This window comes from Macrotis lagotis, chromosome 1 (assembly GCF_037893015.1).
Source record: "Macrotis lagotis isolate mMagLag1 chromosome 1, bilby.v1.9.chrom.fasta, whole genome shotgun sequence".
Lineage (NCBI taxonomy): Eukaryota > Metazoa > Chordata > Mammalia > Peramelemorphia > Peramelidae > Macrotis > Macrotis lagotis.
This window is the reverse complement of record NC_133658.1, coordinates 781,533,927-781,548,637: the sequence shown is the minus strand read 5'-3', so window position 1 is coordinate 781,548,637 and position 14,711 is coordinate 781,533,927. Positions and strand designations below refer to the sequence as shown.

At 34.9% G+C, this 14,711-nt stretch overlaps 1 protein-coding gene across 2 annotated transcripts in view; it reads left to right on the top strand.

Annotated features, from left to right (window-relative positions):
* Positions 1 to 10,416, top strand: part of GUCY1A2 (guanylate cyclase 1 soluble subunit alpha 2) — a 406,888-nt gene extending 396,472 nt beyond the window's left edge. The window contains exon 8 of one of the 2 annotated variants that reach the window (XM_074216597.1): positions 409 to 10,416. In XM_074216597.1, coding sequence (XP_074072698.1) covers positions 409 to 616 — 208 coding nt within the window. In that variant the 3' untranslated portion in view covers positions 617 to 10,416. The remainder of the gene's footprint in view (positions 1 to 408) is intronic. The other variant, XM_074216599.1, reaches the window with a different exon arrangement.
* The last annotated feature ends 4,295 nt before the right edge of the window (positions 10,417 to 14,711 follow it).

Below are 14,711 nucleotides of genomic sequence, written 5' to 3'. Positions count from 1 at the left end.
TGAAGAGTTTTGAATGACAAAAAGAGCATTTTGTATTTTATCTTTGAGATGAGGGGAACCACTGAAGTTTGTTGAATACAGAGGGAGTAGCAGCAAATAACATTAGGGCATACAGAAAATATATATATATATATTTCTCATTTATCCTGTACTTAGCTTACTTTATATACATATATTTGCATGCTTTATTGTGAGCTCTTTGAGGGCAGACCTGACTTTTGCCTCTATTGTTATTTTTGTCCCCAGCACTTAGCACAGGTACAAAGTAGAAACTTAGTACATTTTTTATTGAATTAAATTGAAAATTTTTTGGAGAAAGTTTCCTTTTATTATCTGTGTAAGCTGATCAAAGTCTGTGACTTTCTTTCTTAGTTATTTTGTTCACATTTCCATTTCTGTTGTCACCAGGTTACTGAAGAGAGAAGACAGTTTTACCTTCATCCCTCGGTCCCGTGAAGAGCTTCCGGACAACTTTCCAAAGGAAATTCCTGGAATCTGTTATTTTCTGGAGCTCACAACTGGTCCCAAGCAGCCAAAGCCCTCAATATCTTCAACTCGAATGAAGAAGGTTTCCTATAACATTGGCACCATGTTCCTTCGGGAGACAAGCCTATGAAACCTGCTGCAGATCAAAGACTCATCACAAAAGCACAAGCCCAGAACCCTGGGTCCAGACAGAAAAGTGAAGAGAAACCCTTTCTCTCTTTCACTGCATCGTCCTGGGCAAGCAGTACAATTTCTGTGTAATGTCACGCAATAATACTAGAATAAGGTGGGTGATGGCTGTCAGTAAACAAACTGGAGGGGAAAACAATTAAAACAATCAAATGCATTCATCCCTAAAAAAGTTACTATTGGCCACTTTATAAAAGTAAATTATAATCATGGTCCTGTTATCAAATAAAACCTAAAAATAATGTCCTTAGGTTTTCTGTTTGATATCCATGAGGTGACATGACCTTAAGAATTGTACCCACTGAAAAACATAGGAGAGCCAGTGTGAAGTCTGCATTCTTAGATTCAATGTGTTATTCAGTAAAGGAAATTTTATAATTTTTGGATGAGACATTTCTTACAGATTCCACAGAGGTTTGGTCAACTTCCCAGTCAGAATTGTAAGTCAGTTAAATATTTTAGGGATATTACCTATTTTTATATATCTTTCTCTTTCTGGATAATAACATTTCACATAACAATTGAACCAGCTTTTCAGAGTATACTACTGTATATTTGGTGTATTATGTAACTTTAACCTAATATTCTAATGTGGTTACACTTATTTAGAAGGATTAGTATCAAACAAGGATTACTGCAGTGGGGATTTCATATGTGCAGAAAACCCTGTCTGTCTGCCTAGTAGACATGTCTTTCAAAGGTAATTATTGTAAAACAAAATTTAAAAGAAGTAGAGTTCTTCGAAGCAGATTAAATAATGAGAAAGAAATCTTTTTCCTCTTCTCATTGAAAATTTGCTTTAAATTGCAAAAGAAATTTACATTGGTCCCTCAAATGGTTTTCATCAAAGCACTTTACAATGTAGATAGATTCTGGGACTTGCTTAATTTATGCCCTATAGTCTAATACCTATTAAATACCTACTATGTACAGAGCATGGCACTGCTATAATGTAATAAATGCCATTATCTCTGTATTTCCCTCCTTCCTGAGTCTGTGAATCATGATAGATTGTTGCCTCATAAGAATGGAACAGGGTTACTTACTGGTCTTTTGAACTACTTCCAATGATGGTGGACACAAGTGTGAAGTTCAGTGCTTTTCAAAGATTAACAATATTTAATTGGCCTATTTTATAGTGTAGCATAAAGTAGACAAGTGTTCCTATTGTATGGTCTGCAGAAATAAAAAAAGCAAGTTCTCCTTCTCATTGATTGATACTACTTTTAACAATGTGACTCCCCCCATCATGGAAGTTTGTATAGGTCCACTATATTCAGACCTGGTAAATTCCCCCTGCCCACAATCACTGCAGTGGCCTGCAGGTTTTTATTGCATGATTCCCTAAAATTGAACCCTCCTCCCCTTGACCAACACTGCATGAAAAAAGGAATCTACATCATTTTTGACCTCCCCTGAAGTCAGGGGCACTGTGTTGCAAGGATAGTCAGAGTTTGGAATCAAAATAAATTAAAGTGGCCTGTTCTAATTAATGATCTGGAAGCATTTGTTCTGTAGCCCTATTGTGATATGTGACTGTTTCTTTACTCCATGGTTACTCATTGCTCTCCCTGCCCTGGAAATGATTAGTAATGAAGATATATTAAATTCTATGGGTTTTTTTCTAGGTCAGAGATTTGAGTTACAGTGTGATTTGATCCCAGCTGTACAGCTAAGGATTAGAGATTTAAAACTTTCTATAAAATAATTTCCTAATGTTAAGGCTTAATAAATATTCCCCAAAGTTTCTGAATTATGTGAATGGAAAGTATACAAAGTAAGTCTTGTAAGCATTATCATTAATATAATTCTTGGGTTCTAATCTCACCCTTAAGTAGGGCACTGGCAAATCATTTTCCTAGATGGAGAGGAGAGACTATATATTTCCTGCTTCTCTCTGAGTTCTCCACTTCCTTTAGGACAAGGACTTTGCCTTCCACCATCTAGAAGAGAAAATACTGTGACATCATGTCAGGGCTCTTCCCTACTTGAATCCTAGGGCACTTTATACCTATTCTAGGCCTTGTGACCTAGTTAGACATAGAACTTAGCAGCCCCTATACCAAAGTAGGAGATAGCTTGACTACCTGAAAGTATATGGACACTTAAAGTTAGAACATGGATCATTATAGGATCATGCTAATTCTTATATTCATGTATAGAAGCTAAATATTGCTGAATGACTTCTTTTGAATTGAGGAACATTTTCATTTATGAATATTGATGAGTATATAATCATATATATGTATATACATACATATATTCACCACATAAATTCATATAAATTATATATATACACATAGATATATTCATATGTATGTGTGTATGTTACCATATGGCTACAAGAAGCTCCTCGCATCCATTTTGTCCATTCTTTTGCTTTTTGTTGTGGATTTTCCCTAAACATCCAAATAGAGAAATAGACATAATAGGTTTAAGGAGCAGTAGGTAAGAAGATTCCACCCTTTCCTAGCTAACCATTGTCCAATGAAGAGAATCAGATCAAGTAAGAAAAGAGTCATGTACAGTGCAATCTCATTTCATCAGAATGAACAGACTTCAACAATGTTTTATGCAATTCGCTTAGAGAAAAAAATGTAAACTTATATTACTATATTCATTGTTATATTTCTGTCACAGATGTCAAATTAAAGTATTTAGCATAGATCCAGTTATATGTTTGTATACATGTAGCTATGTCATACTCAGGATATGAACTCACATTATTTTTTCAAGAATTTAGATCTAATCTTGTTCTATGGAGCTCTGTTATAAAGTAGTGATTCACTTTGTCTTCTTGTTACCATTATCTTGTTATTGGTTATTTAAGTTCCTATAATGCTATCTATCTTTGCAAGGTGCTGTAAGTAATATCTATGAATCCCATTCATAGCCATGGAATTAAGAAACTCTGAAAAGCAGAATATTTTCATTATACAGCAATTAAGTCTAAAGTTTCCACATTTTTCTAATTGAGAATATGATTTGAAACAGTTGGGTAAGAATTTTGATGAGTGACTCTGCCTTCTCTACATCCTGAGTTTATTTGACTGATGTTTGAACTGACATTTGACCTTTAAAAAAAAGATTTTTCACATAGCATCTCCCACGTATCGTAGAACTTCAGACTGAAATGGAATTAACTGCTCCTCATTAGAAATCCAGTGATAAAGTGCAGATTTGAAAATCATTTGATATATATTAAACCTTATTTGTAAAAAAATATATTTTCAGACGATAGCATCTCTCCTAAGGCACTTAGGAGATAATTTGAAGTGACTTGATAATCATAGCTCTCTGTGTAAGGAATTGATGTCAGTATCACCATGGAGATAACACCAATGTTGGAAAATATACTCAAATGGAAATACAACAACTATTTAGCAAAATCAACCCAAAAAACCGTGCTTTCTCAGTTTAAAGCTGAATAACAGTAATTAATCAAAATCATTGATAGCAATTCAAAATATGAGCTTCTATGCATTTGCATCTTAGAAACTGGAAAATTAAAGAGACTCCCTCTTAAACAAATTTTCCTTGGTTACTTCTGGGTGAAGATATTAGGAGAAATAAAACTTGAGGTAGACTTCCCAGTATTGTCACTTGCCTTTATACTTAAATTCTATTTATTACTACTCAGTTATGGTTTAAATTTTACACTGTTTTTCCCTTACAATATGTGGGACTCTGTGATTTGTTATTTGGAGAATGAATCTAGTGTTTGACACTTAATGGAGAGTCTGGAAACTCATTACTTCAAACCAGTGGGTTGACCAGTAATTAAGTTTCTAAAATTCAATGTTTTATCAGCATGACATGCTGGTGTCTAGTAAACAATGCCTTCTTGAATACAGTCTCAATTTTATTTTAAAATTGGTCATAAGAATATATGATAATATAATTTTAGATTGTACAAAATAATTTAGGCTAAATTGTGAAATACCAAGAGGCAACTCAAATTCATTATCATTAACATGAAAAATGTATTCACTGTCATCTGGCTGCCTGATACTATTTAGGACAGGTGCTGTGGGTATTTAGGGGAGTGATTAGAAATGTTCCAGATTTATGCCAGAGAGTACAATATTAGTCTGCCTTGGTGTGCACTTTTGAACATTATTTAGCCTCTCTTTTACACTTTATTTCTCCATTGTCACTTCATTCTAATATCAAATATTTCCAACATTCTTTCTCATTTATTCACATCTCTCCCTGGGCAATAGGGGCTAGTTTGAGGCTTACTAAAGTATCAAACTTTGTCTTCCATTATTGTTGCATTATTGGCATATTTTTATATTCCACATTTTTAGACCTGTACATCCACATAAAAAGAATTCAGAGGATACAGATGATAAATTATTTATCATAGCTAGTAGCATCACTCTAAAATTAGCTTATTACTTAGATATTCCAAATCACACACACACACACACACACACACACACACACATATATATATATCAAATGTATATACATATATATATTATCTATACATATATTGTGCACATTAACATATATGTGTATATGATTTCAATTTTCATTTCATTAACCCCTTCTTTGGACTAATTCCTTTCATATGACTTCACTGAATTTTCCCTTAGAATTACTCTTAATTCAGAATAAATTCAGAAGTTCCAAAGTTTAACCTAGTATTAACAAAATATTCAGATCAGAAATAGAGAAGGTGGATCACTATTTGTTTATTTACATCAATACAATATTAAATATAGTGCCCAATGGGATTCTAATATTGCCAAGAACAAGTATTTTGAGTCTTAAGATCAGGAAAAAATAAACTATAAAATTCTAATTTTCTCCAGAATATATTATGTCCCTTATGAAATAATCCATCTATGTGACAGAAAGGACACCCCATTAGGGAATAAATATTGCTCAATATATATTAAAGATAATTTAATATGGATCACTGTAACAGTTGTACATTAGAATGGCATTGTGTTAGCAGGTATTAGATTGTCTGACACACACAAAAAATATCATGTGGTATGGAACATGTTAACCTCTATTATCCACATTAAAGAATAATTACCTCCACATGATTATATTATTTTAATAACTAAAATGTACATGGGTAGTTTTAGAGGTTCTCTTTGCAGCTTATATAATACATATGACATCATAAATAACACAAATATAAACTTGACTATATATCATGGGCACTGATTTATTTTATTTTGCTAGAGGCAATTAACCATCAGTAGTATTCTAATCCAAGATGTAGCAGAATTGTAGCCAAAAGCTACCTTGTCAGAATGTTTTTATATGAAGCTACTTTTGTCCTGGGTCTCACTTAAATTTTAAAGATGAGGCCCCATTTCATTTGGAAGAACAAATAAGGTATAAGAAAATAGATCTTCCCCTTCTATTATATTTAGCTTATATCCACCTTAAATTTTTGGTAAACAGAAAATAGTCTTGTACATGGCAATCTATGCAAAATGGAAGGTGTCAGTCAAGTGCCTCATGAGACTTCACATTCATATTATGGGAATCATTTGGTTGACAGGAAGAGCACTCATGGATCAGCTATAAAATTTTGAAAACTGAGTGAATTACTAGGGGAAAAGTAACACGGACAATGAATACGAAATGTATCATTCTAGGTGGAGTTATTTTCCCAGTTTTTCACTTCAGGCTTCAGGGATCCTCATATAATGGCTTCCATGAAAATTAAAATCACTTCAGTTTCAAATTCAGGGATTGTACTTTTTAAGCATGATTTTTTATGCTTGACAAGAGTCTTCACTGACACATAGGAGGAGACTTTTGCTCTATAATAGCAGTTATTAGGTTTAATTGGTAAAGGATTATATATTGGCATGTAGCATAGAACAATGTTTACTGAACAACAACGAAGTAGGAAAGACTTTTGAGCTTATGGATTCTTTTGCATTTGCATTCATAACTTTCATAAGGAATGCTAATGAGTGAAAGTCACCAAGTTAGGGATGTGTTTTTAGCATTAAATTGTACATATTTCTAAAATTTATTCCCAAGCAATACCTTCTCATGCTAACTCTTAAAGCAATAACTTAAGCCATGGTAATGATAATACATGCAACACACCTCTTTGTGAGATAATCACTAAAACCCTGGGAAAATGCCGAAACTACGTACAAAAGCAATAACAAAGCATGATGTGGGTTATTTAAAGATCTCTCTTCTACAGTCACCAGGGTGCCATAATGACTGAGGTACAGAACACAGCAGATGAGCTCTTTAATCTATCTCAGATGTCATTGATTTGCCAATCTGCTGCAAAGTAATTATTGTCCCTTGTATAATTATTCCTGGGATCTAAATAACAAGCATATGGAGAATCTCTCTCATACCACAATTTCTGTCTCTGATTTTTTCTTTTAAGTTTTAGAGCCATGTTGAAGATGAATAGCAGAATAGGAACAGTTGTACAATGGATACTCTGATGAGAAGGTAGAATTTTTAGGAATGGGGGGGGGCTTTGTAGTGACAGCTGACAAAAATGTTAGTCAATGGTGAATAAGCTCTTGAGAGCAGAAAGCAGGAATGGGAAATGGTTGTGTTTTTTTTTTTTAAACTTGAAGTATTAGAGAATTGCCTGGGGCACTGAGAGATTGCCACTAGCCAGAGTCACACAGCCATCATATTGCAGAGATGGGATTTGAACCCTGGTCTTGCTGATTTCAAGGCAAATTTCCCATCCACATAACCATTGTGACTCTCCAAAGGGTCATGTTATTGACCTCAACAATAGATTGAGAAGTGTTTATGTGTGTGTGTGGCAGGGGAGGGTGAATGTTGTCTTTAGAAGGTAAATTTTTGAAAGTCTATTGGATGATCAACTAAAACATAAAAATCTGATGCACAGAAATAGCTACCTATTTAAGTTATCCTGGAGAAGAATGGGTAAATGAAGAAATCTTAAGGGACTATTTTAGTATTTTTAATGTTTTGGCTTAATATTTATTTTTAATCCAGTCAGGGTAGTATGTCAAAGATAACCATAATTATAACCAATTATGATTCTTTCATCATTTAGAAATCTCTGGGTGAAGAAGATAACTTTGGTATCCAAGCTTTCTTTTAAACCAAAAGAAGTAAAAAAAAATTATCTTCATCCTATGTGATTTTGGGCCAGAAGGAAAGAATGGAGGTTGGAGAATTTAAAAAAACGACTAAATATGAAGCTAATTTGACTCAACTAGATTTTTGTCTCCTCCATTCCATCATTAGCTTAGGAAAAGAAGACAATATGGTCCAGTGCAAATCTATGTATTGCAGAATCAAGGTATAAGAATTGTAAGCTATTACCATTCCAGGCAACATAGCCTTCCTAACACCTTCATACCTGGGAAGGAAAGATTCATCACCTGAGCAAACTGAATTGGATTTTTTATTTCACTCAAGAAATTTAACAAGAACTTCCTCCCACCAACACACATTTTTAATTAATAAATAATTTCATTAAAATAATAAAAGTCATTGGATGCTTATTGACTATTACATATTCTGTTAGTATTAAATAAATACTAAAGCACTGAATGTCTATTCAATGATATCAGGCTTATATGATGCTAATTTTCATTATTTGCTCAAGTCCTTGTGCTAGTTAAATGAAAATCTAAAAGAGAGAGAAAATTTAAGTATAAAGCAAAACCATTTGGGAAAGGATTAGATTTTGCTGGTGGGGGAGGGGAGAATTTGTGTTTATTTAATGATATGATAGATAGTACAAGAGAAACTCAGAATGATTCTACTGAGGGTTAATTTCAGCTATAAGACAAACTGCTTCTTGGTATCTCTGCTTTTCTTGATAATATTCCTCTTGTGTTATTATCTGGCTACTGTTTCATACTCATTAGATGCATAAAAACAAGGAAAGATGTTCAGAGTGGAGGGAGGAATGATGCAGACTACTATGAATAATGATGACCAATGTTATCACATTTTTTCCTTCCTTTTAGAAGTTGTGGTGAGTATTAGGAAAGTGGCAGCTCCCATGGAGAGCACTACTGGTTTAATGAAATCCAAATGGTTTCCCTAGCCTATTGTTCTCTTCAGCTTCAAAGACTCAAACTTCCCAAACCCCACATCTTTCTCAGGAGGTTAGTGCCAACCTCTTGGCAGCTGCACATTTCATCAGGACTTGGATTAACTGTTTATAGAACTCTAAATAGAATCTCTAGGAATATGGCAGATAAGGATAGACTCAGAGTAGTGAAGGTAAATCAGTGCAGAACATTTGGAGCTATGGGACAAAGAAACCTGAAAACTAAACCTAGCCACATGTCTCAGGAGAAGGAAGTAAAATTAGCACAAGCCAGTAGAGTACCAAAAGGAAAGTGATCTTTAAAATCAGTCTTTCCTTTTCTTCAAGTCTGAGCTTCCTATTCAAGCAGTTTTGAACAGTTTGTATTTATGTGGTACAAGATTTTTAAAAGTTAATCACTTGAGTTTAGATTTTTTCCACATACCTAATTCTCATCTCAAAGAACTCATTCAAATAAATACTTTAGTATATTCAATGTCTTTTTAGCCAATACATTTTCTGGTCAGTTATAATAGATTCTAATTTAATTTGTAGTATGTGTTGCATTTTGTTTTAACCAGTTCTATAAATTGACTTTGAAAATATAAATCAAGAATTGTGAAATAATTTTGAGCACATAATATTTATTTATGTATATAAATACAAATATGTAACCCCAAAGACTGGAAAAGAGCTAGAATAGAAACTTGATTCATGAGATCATAGATGAAGTTCTAGAAAGGCTCTGAGATTTAGTTTGATACCATCCCCTCCTCAAATTACAGTTGAGGGAACAGAGAAATAGAAAATTTCAGTGATTTTGCCAAAGTCACATAGGTAGTATGTAACAAAATTAGAATTCAAAGCCACATCCTTTGATTCAAAGTTCAGGATTCTCTTGAATCTGCATATGAGTCTCGAACACCCAATTATCCAAGCTCAGAAAAAATGACTGAATGAATATGAATTAAATAAAATTTTAACTATGTAGTATTGAAAACAAACAAAAGGGGTTGCTGATGAGGAGAGAAAAATAGTCTTCCATTAATTTAAAAAGTTATTTTTTTTAGTTTTTGCAAGGCAATGGGGTTAGGTGACTTGCCCAAGGCCACACAGCTAAGTAATTATTAAGTGTCTGAGGCTGGATTTGAACTCATGTACTCCTGACTCCAGGGCCAGTACTCTATCCACCGCACCACCTAGCCACCCTAAAAAGTTACTTTTTCCCATAACTTTTTTTAACTTTTTAAAATTTTTTTGATTAAAGATTTTATTTGAGTTTTACAATTTTTCTTCCAATCTTACTTCCCTCCCCCACCCCACCCCCCAACCCCCACAGAAAGCAATCTGTCAGTCTTTATTTTGTTTCCATGATTTACATTGATCCAAATTGAATGTGATAGAGAAATCACATCCTTAAGGAAGAAACAAAAAGTATAAGAGATAACAAGATCAGACAATATCTGTTTTTTTCCCCTAAATTAAAGGGAACAGTCCTTGAACTTTGTTCAAATTCCACAGCTCTTTATCTGGATACAGATGGTATTCTCTATTACAGACAGCCCAAAATTGTCCCTGGTTGTTGCACTGATGGAGTGAGCAAGTCCATCAAGTTTGAACATCACCCCCATGATGCTGTTAGGGTGTACAGTGTTTTTCTGGTTCTGCTCATCTCACTTAGCATCAGTTCATGCAAATCTCTCCAGGCTTCCCTGAATATTTTTGTTGTTGTTTTTTTTAGGTTCTTTCAAGACAAATGGCATTAAGTGGCTTGCCCAAGGCCATGCAGGTAGGTAATTATTAATTATCTAAGGCCACATTTGAACTCAGATATTCTTAACTCCAGGGCTGGTGCTCTATCCACTGCACCACCTACCTGCCCCTTCAAATGTGTTTCTTTTAAACAATAAATTGTAAACTTCTGATTTTTAATCCATTCTACTATCAGCTTCCATTTTATGGAAGAATTCATCCCATTTACATTTACAGCTAAGATTATTAAATTTGTATTTCCTTCCATGCTATCATTCCCCATTTACACTTTTCTCTTTCCTTTCCTCTTATTACTTCTCACCAATATTTTTCTCCCTTTCCCCTGCCTTCCTTTTATCAGTCCTTTCTTTCCATTTTTCCCTTTCTCCCTCTACTTCTCTATAGGGTAAAATGAATTTTTAAACCCAGGTGGGAATGTGTTACCTACTCTCTGGGCCAAATCTATTGAGTAGATTATTGTGTTCACATCCTCCTTTCTATGCCTCTACTCTAATGAGTCTATGTGCTTCTTTAACTTGATGTTATTTATCTATTTTTGTCTAGCCTTCTCCTAGTATAGTCTTTGAATATGTTGTTTTTGTTAAACTTGTCTTCTAGTTACCTCTCCTTTGAAAAATATACTCCTTTTATCTGACTTGATAGAAGGTTGATTGATTCATAAACAGCATTTCCTCCTAGTAATAATATATTTCTCAAGAGTCATGAATCACATCAAATTATAATCACTTTACAGCTTACCCCTTTTCATGTGCCCTCCATGGACACACAATTTTCATGAGCCAAAACAGAATGCAAAGTCAAATCACTTCATGAACCATTTATACCTCCCCCTCTCCATTCTCCCTCTAATTTTAGAAGGTGGAGTTAAGATGGCAGGGAAGAAGTAGAAATTCCCAGAAACTCTCCCTTCATTTCACTCCAAATGCCTTAAATTTATTACTCTAATCAAATTCTACAGTGGTGGAACTCACAGAAAGATTGAGTGAAATAATTTTCTTGTCCAAGCCAACTTGGATGATCTGCAGGAAGAAATGAAGTTGAGAAGGCCGTATCACATTGCATCCCCACCAGAGCAAAGCAGCTCCAGTTATCCAGGAACAGCCCATGGGGTGCCTTGTTCCCCAGGATGCTTGGATCTGTGGCAGCAGGGTTGGTTTCCAGACCTCTCAGCCCAGGGATCATCGAGAACAACTTGGATGGTTAGGGGGAAAATTCTGCCACACCAGAATGAGCATGGAGCCCAGTTCAGCCAGATCTCAGTGAACTCCTGGCCTGGGAGCCAGAAGCAGGCCTGTGGAGCCACCCCACAGCTACTGCCACAGCACTCAGTCCAGGGATGTTAAGGGGGTCAGAGGAGAGTGAAGACTTCTCTCCACTACCTGGGACAGAACTCTGTTGTTTTGTCCATACTGAGATCCAGGTCAAAGTTTGGGGCCTCATAATTATATAGTGAAGCAGGGACCCTCCTCACAGCTCCAGTGCAGAAGGGAGTACTTTTTATCATCCCAAAACTAGAGTACAGGCCAGAAAACCAGTCAGAACCTCTCATAAGACTTTAAAGGAATTAAGGGGAGGTGTCCTGAAACCCCTCAAAAGCATAGGAAAATGTGTTAATTTCAGGTCATAGACTAGGGAAATGAGAAATCAACAGAAGAAAAAGAATCTTATCATAGACAATTACTTTGATCCCATGGAGGATCAAAAATACAAACTTAGAAGATGACAAAACAAAGCTTCTGTATCCAAAACCTAAAAGAAATATAGGAATTGATCTCAGGATTTGGAAAAATTCAAAAAAATTGAAAATCAAATAAGGGAGGTAGAGGAAAAACTGGAAAGGGAAATGAGAATAATTATGGAGAAAAATGAAAACCAAGTCAGCAGCTTGGTAAAGGAGATATAAAAAATACTGAAAAAAATAATGTTAAAAACCAGTTTAGGTCAAATGGAAAAAACAATCCAAAAGGTCACCAAGGAGAAGAATACCTTGAAAGCAGAATTGGCCAGATGGAAAAGGAGATTTAAAAAAGCTCTCTGAAGAAAATAATTCCTTCAAATGTAGAATGGTGCCAAGGGAAGCAGATGCCTTTGTGAGAAATAAAGAAACAATAACATATAACCAAAAGAATGAAAAACTAGAAGAAAATGTGAAATATATTCTTGGAAAAATAACTGATCTGGAAAACAGAAGAGATAATTTAAAAATTATTGATTACCTAAAATTCATGACAGGAAAAGAGCCTAGAATTCATTTTTTCACGAAAATCTCCAGGAAAATTACCATGGTATCCTAGAAGCAAAGGGTAAAATAGAAATTGAGGGAATCCCCTGATCATCTCCTGAAAGAGATCCCAAATGAAAACTGCCAGGGATATTATAGCCAGTTTCCAGTACTCCCAAGTTAAGGAGAAAATGTTTTAAACAGCCAAAAAGAAACAATTCAAACATAATGGAGCTACAGTCAGGATTACAAAGGATTTAGCAGCATCTACATTAAGGGCTCATAAGGCAAAAGAGCTTAGATTACAACTGAGAATCAACTACCCAGCAAAATTGAAAATCCTTTTTCAGGGGAAAAGATAACCATTCAATGAAATGGGGGACTTTCAAACTTCCCTGTTGAAATGCCCAGAACTGAATAGAAAGTTTGATCTTCAAATACAGGACTCAGGTGAAGAATAGAGTGGGTGGCCCAGAAGGGCAAATCATGAGGGATTTAATGATGTTGAACTGCTTGTGTTCCTGCAGGAGAAGATGATCCTTAAAATTCATATGAACCTTCTCATTTATTAGAGCAAATATGGGCAAGGCACAGGAGGGAGCTGAATATGAAGGTGTAATATAACAATTGAATCAATGGGTGAGAAATGAATGTACTGAAAGGGAAAGGAGAGGTAGAATAGGCTAAGATATTTCACATAAAAGAATTAAGAAAAAGCTTTTGCAATGGAGCGGTAGAGGAGAAAGTGAGGAGGAATGAGTGAGCCTTAATTCTTACTGGAAATGGCCAGAAAGGAAACAACATACACACACAATAGGGTTTGGAAATATATCTTACTCTAAAGGGAAACAGAGAGGAAGGGGATGTGAAAAGGGGAACAGGGGAGCAGGGGGGTGTTGATAGAGGAGAGGGTAGTCAGATACATCTATTTTTTGCAGGGCAGTGGGTTTGAGTGGTTTGCCTGAGGTCACATGGCTAAGTGATTGTTGGGTATCTGGGACTGGTGCTCTGTCCACCACACCACTTGGCTCTCCCACAAAATACATTTGAGGAGGGGAAAAAGAAAAAAGAAAAAGAGAATAGAATAAATGAGAATGGGAAGGAATTGATGGAGGGAAATACAGTAATCAATAGCAACCATGGGAAAAAATACTGAAGTAACTTCTCTGACAGACTTATGATGAAGAGTGGATTCCATCTCAGATATAGCGGATGTTATCTGATCCCAGGTTGAAGTACAATTTTTTTCTTATTTTTCTCTCACTTTATTTTTCATTAAATTTTTCTGTCTTCATAGATGGAAGGGGAAATTATGTTTACTTTTCCAATGAGCCGATTTTAGTTATGTACAAATGAATAAATAAATAAATAAATAAATAAATAAATTTTAGAAAGAATGCAACACATCCAAGAGACAGAGCTGATGGTATCTGAACACAGACTGAAGTACACTTTTTCCCCCTCTCATTTTATTTTTTCTTGTGGTTTCTCTATCTTTAGGGGAAGGTAATGTGAAAATAAATAAATTAATTAAATGGAATTTCTAAAAATAAAAATCTCTTCATGATATTTTCATGTCCAATATCTCTAAATATTCTCTCTCTCTCCTCTATAGCACTCCAACCATAGCCCTACAATCCTACCCAACCAAAGTGTCAGGTATATGCTTTCCCTCTATACCTTTATCATATCGACCATGATACTAAAACCCTTGTTAACTAAAGTATGTATAAAATATATCCAACCCTCATGAGTTTGGTCCTACCCTCTTCCCCTATTGTATTACAAACCTCTAGGTTTCTAATAAAGTAAGGTCACTTGTGATTTAACTATATATATATATATATATATATATATATATATATATATATATATATATAGAGAGAGAGAGAGAGAGAGAGAGAGAGAGAGAGAGAGAGAGAGAGAGAGAGGAGAGAGAGAGTATCTAGGTACTCTAAGTACTGGGACACCCTGAAGGTCTCTCTTCAGAACTTAAGGATTGTAAATCATGGA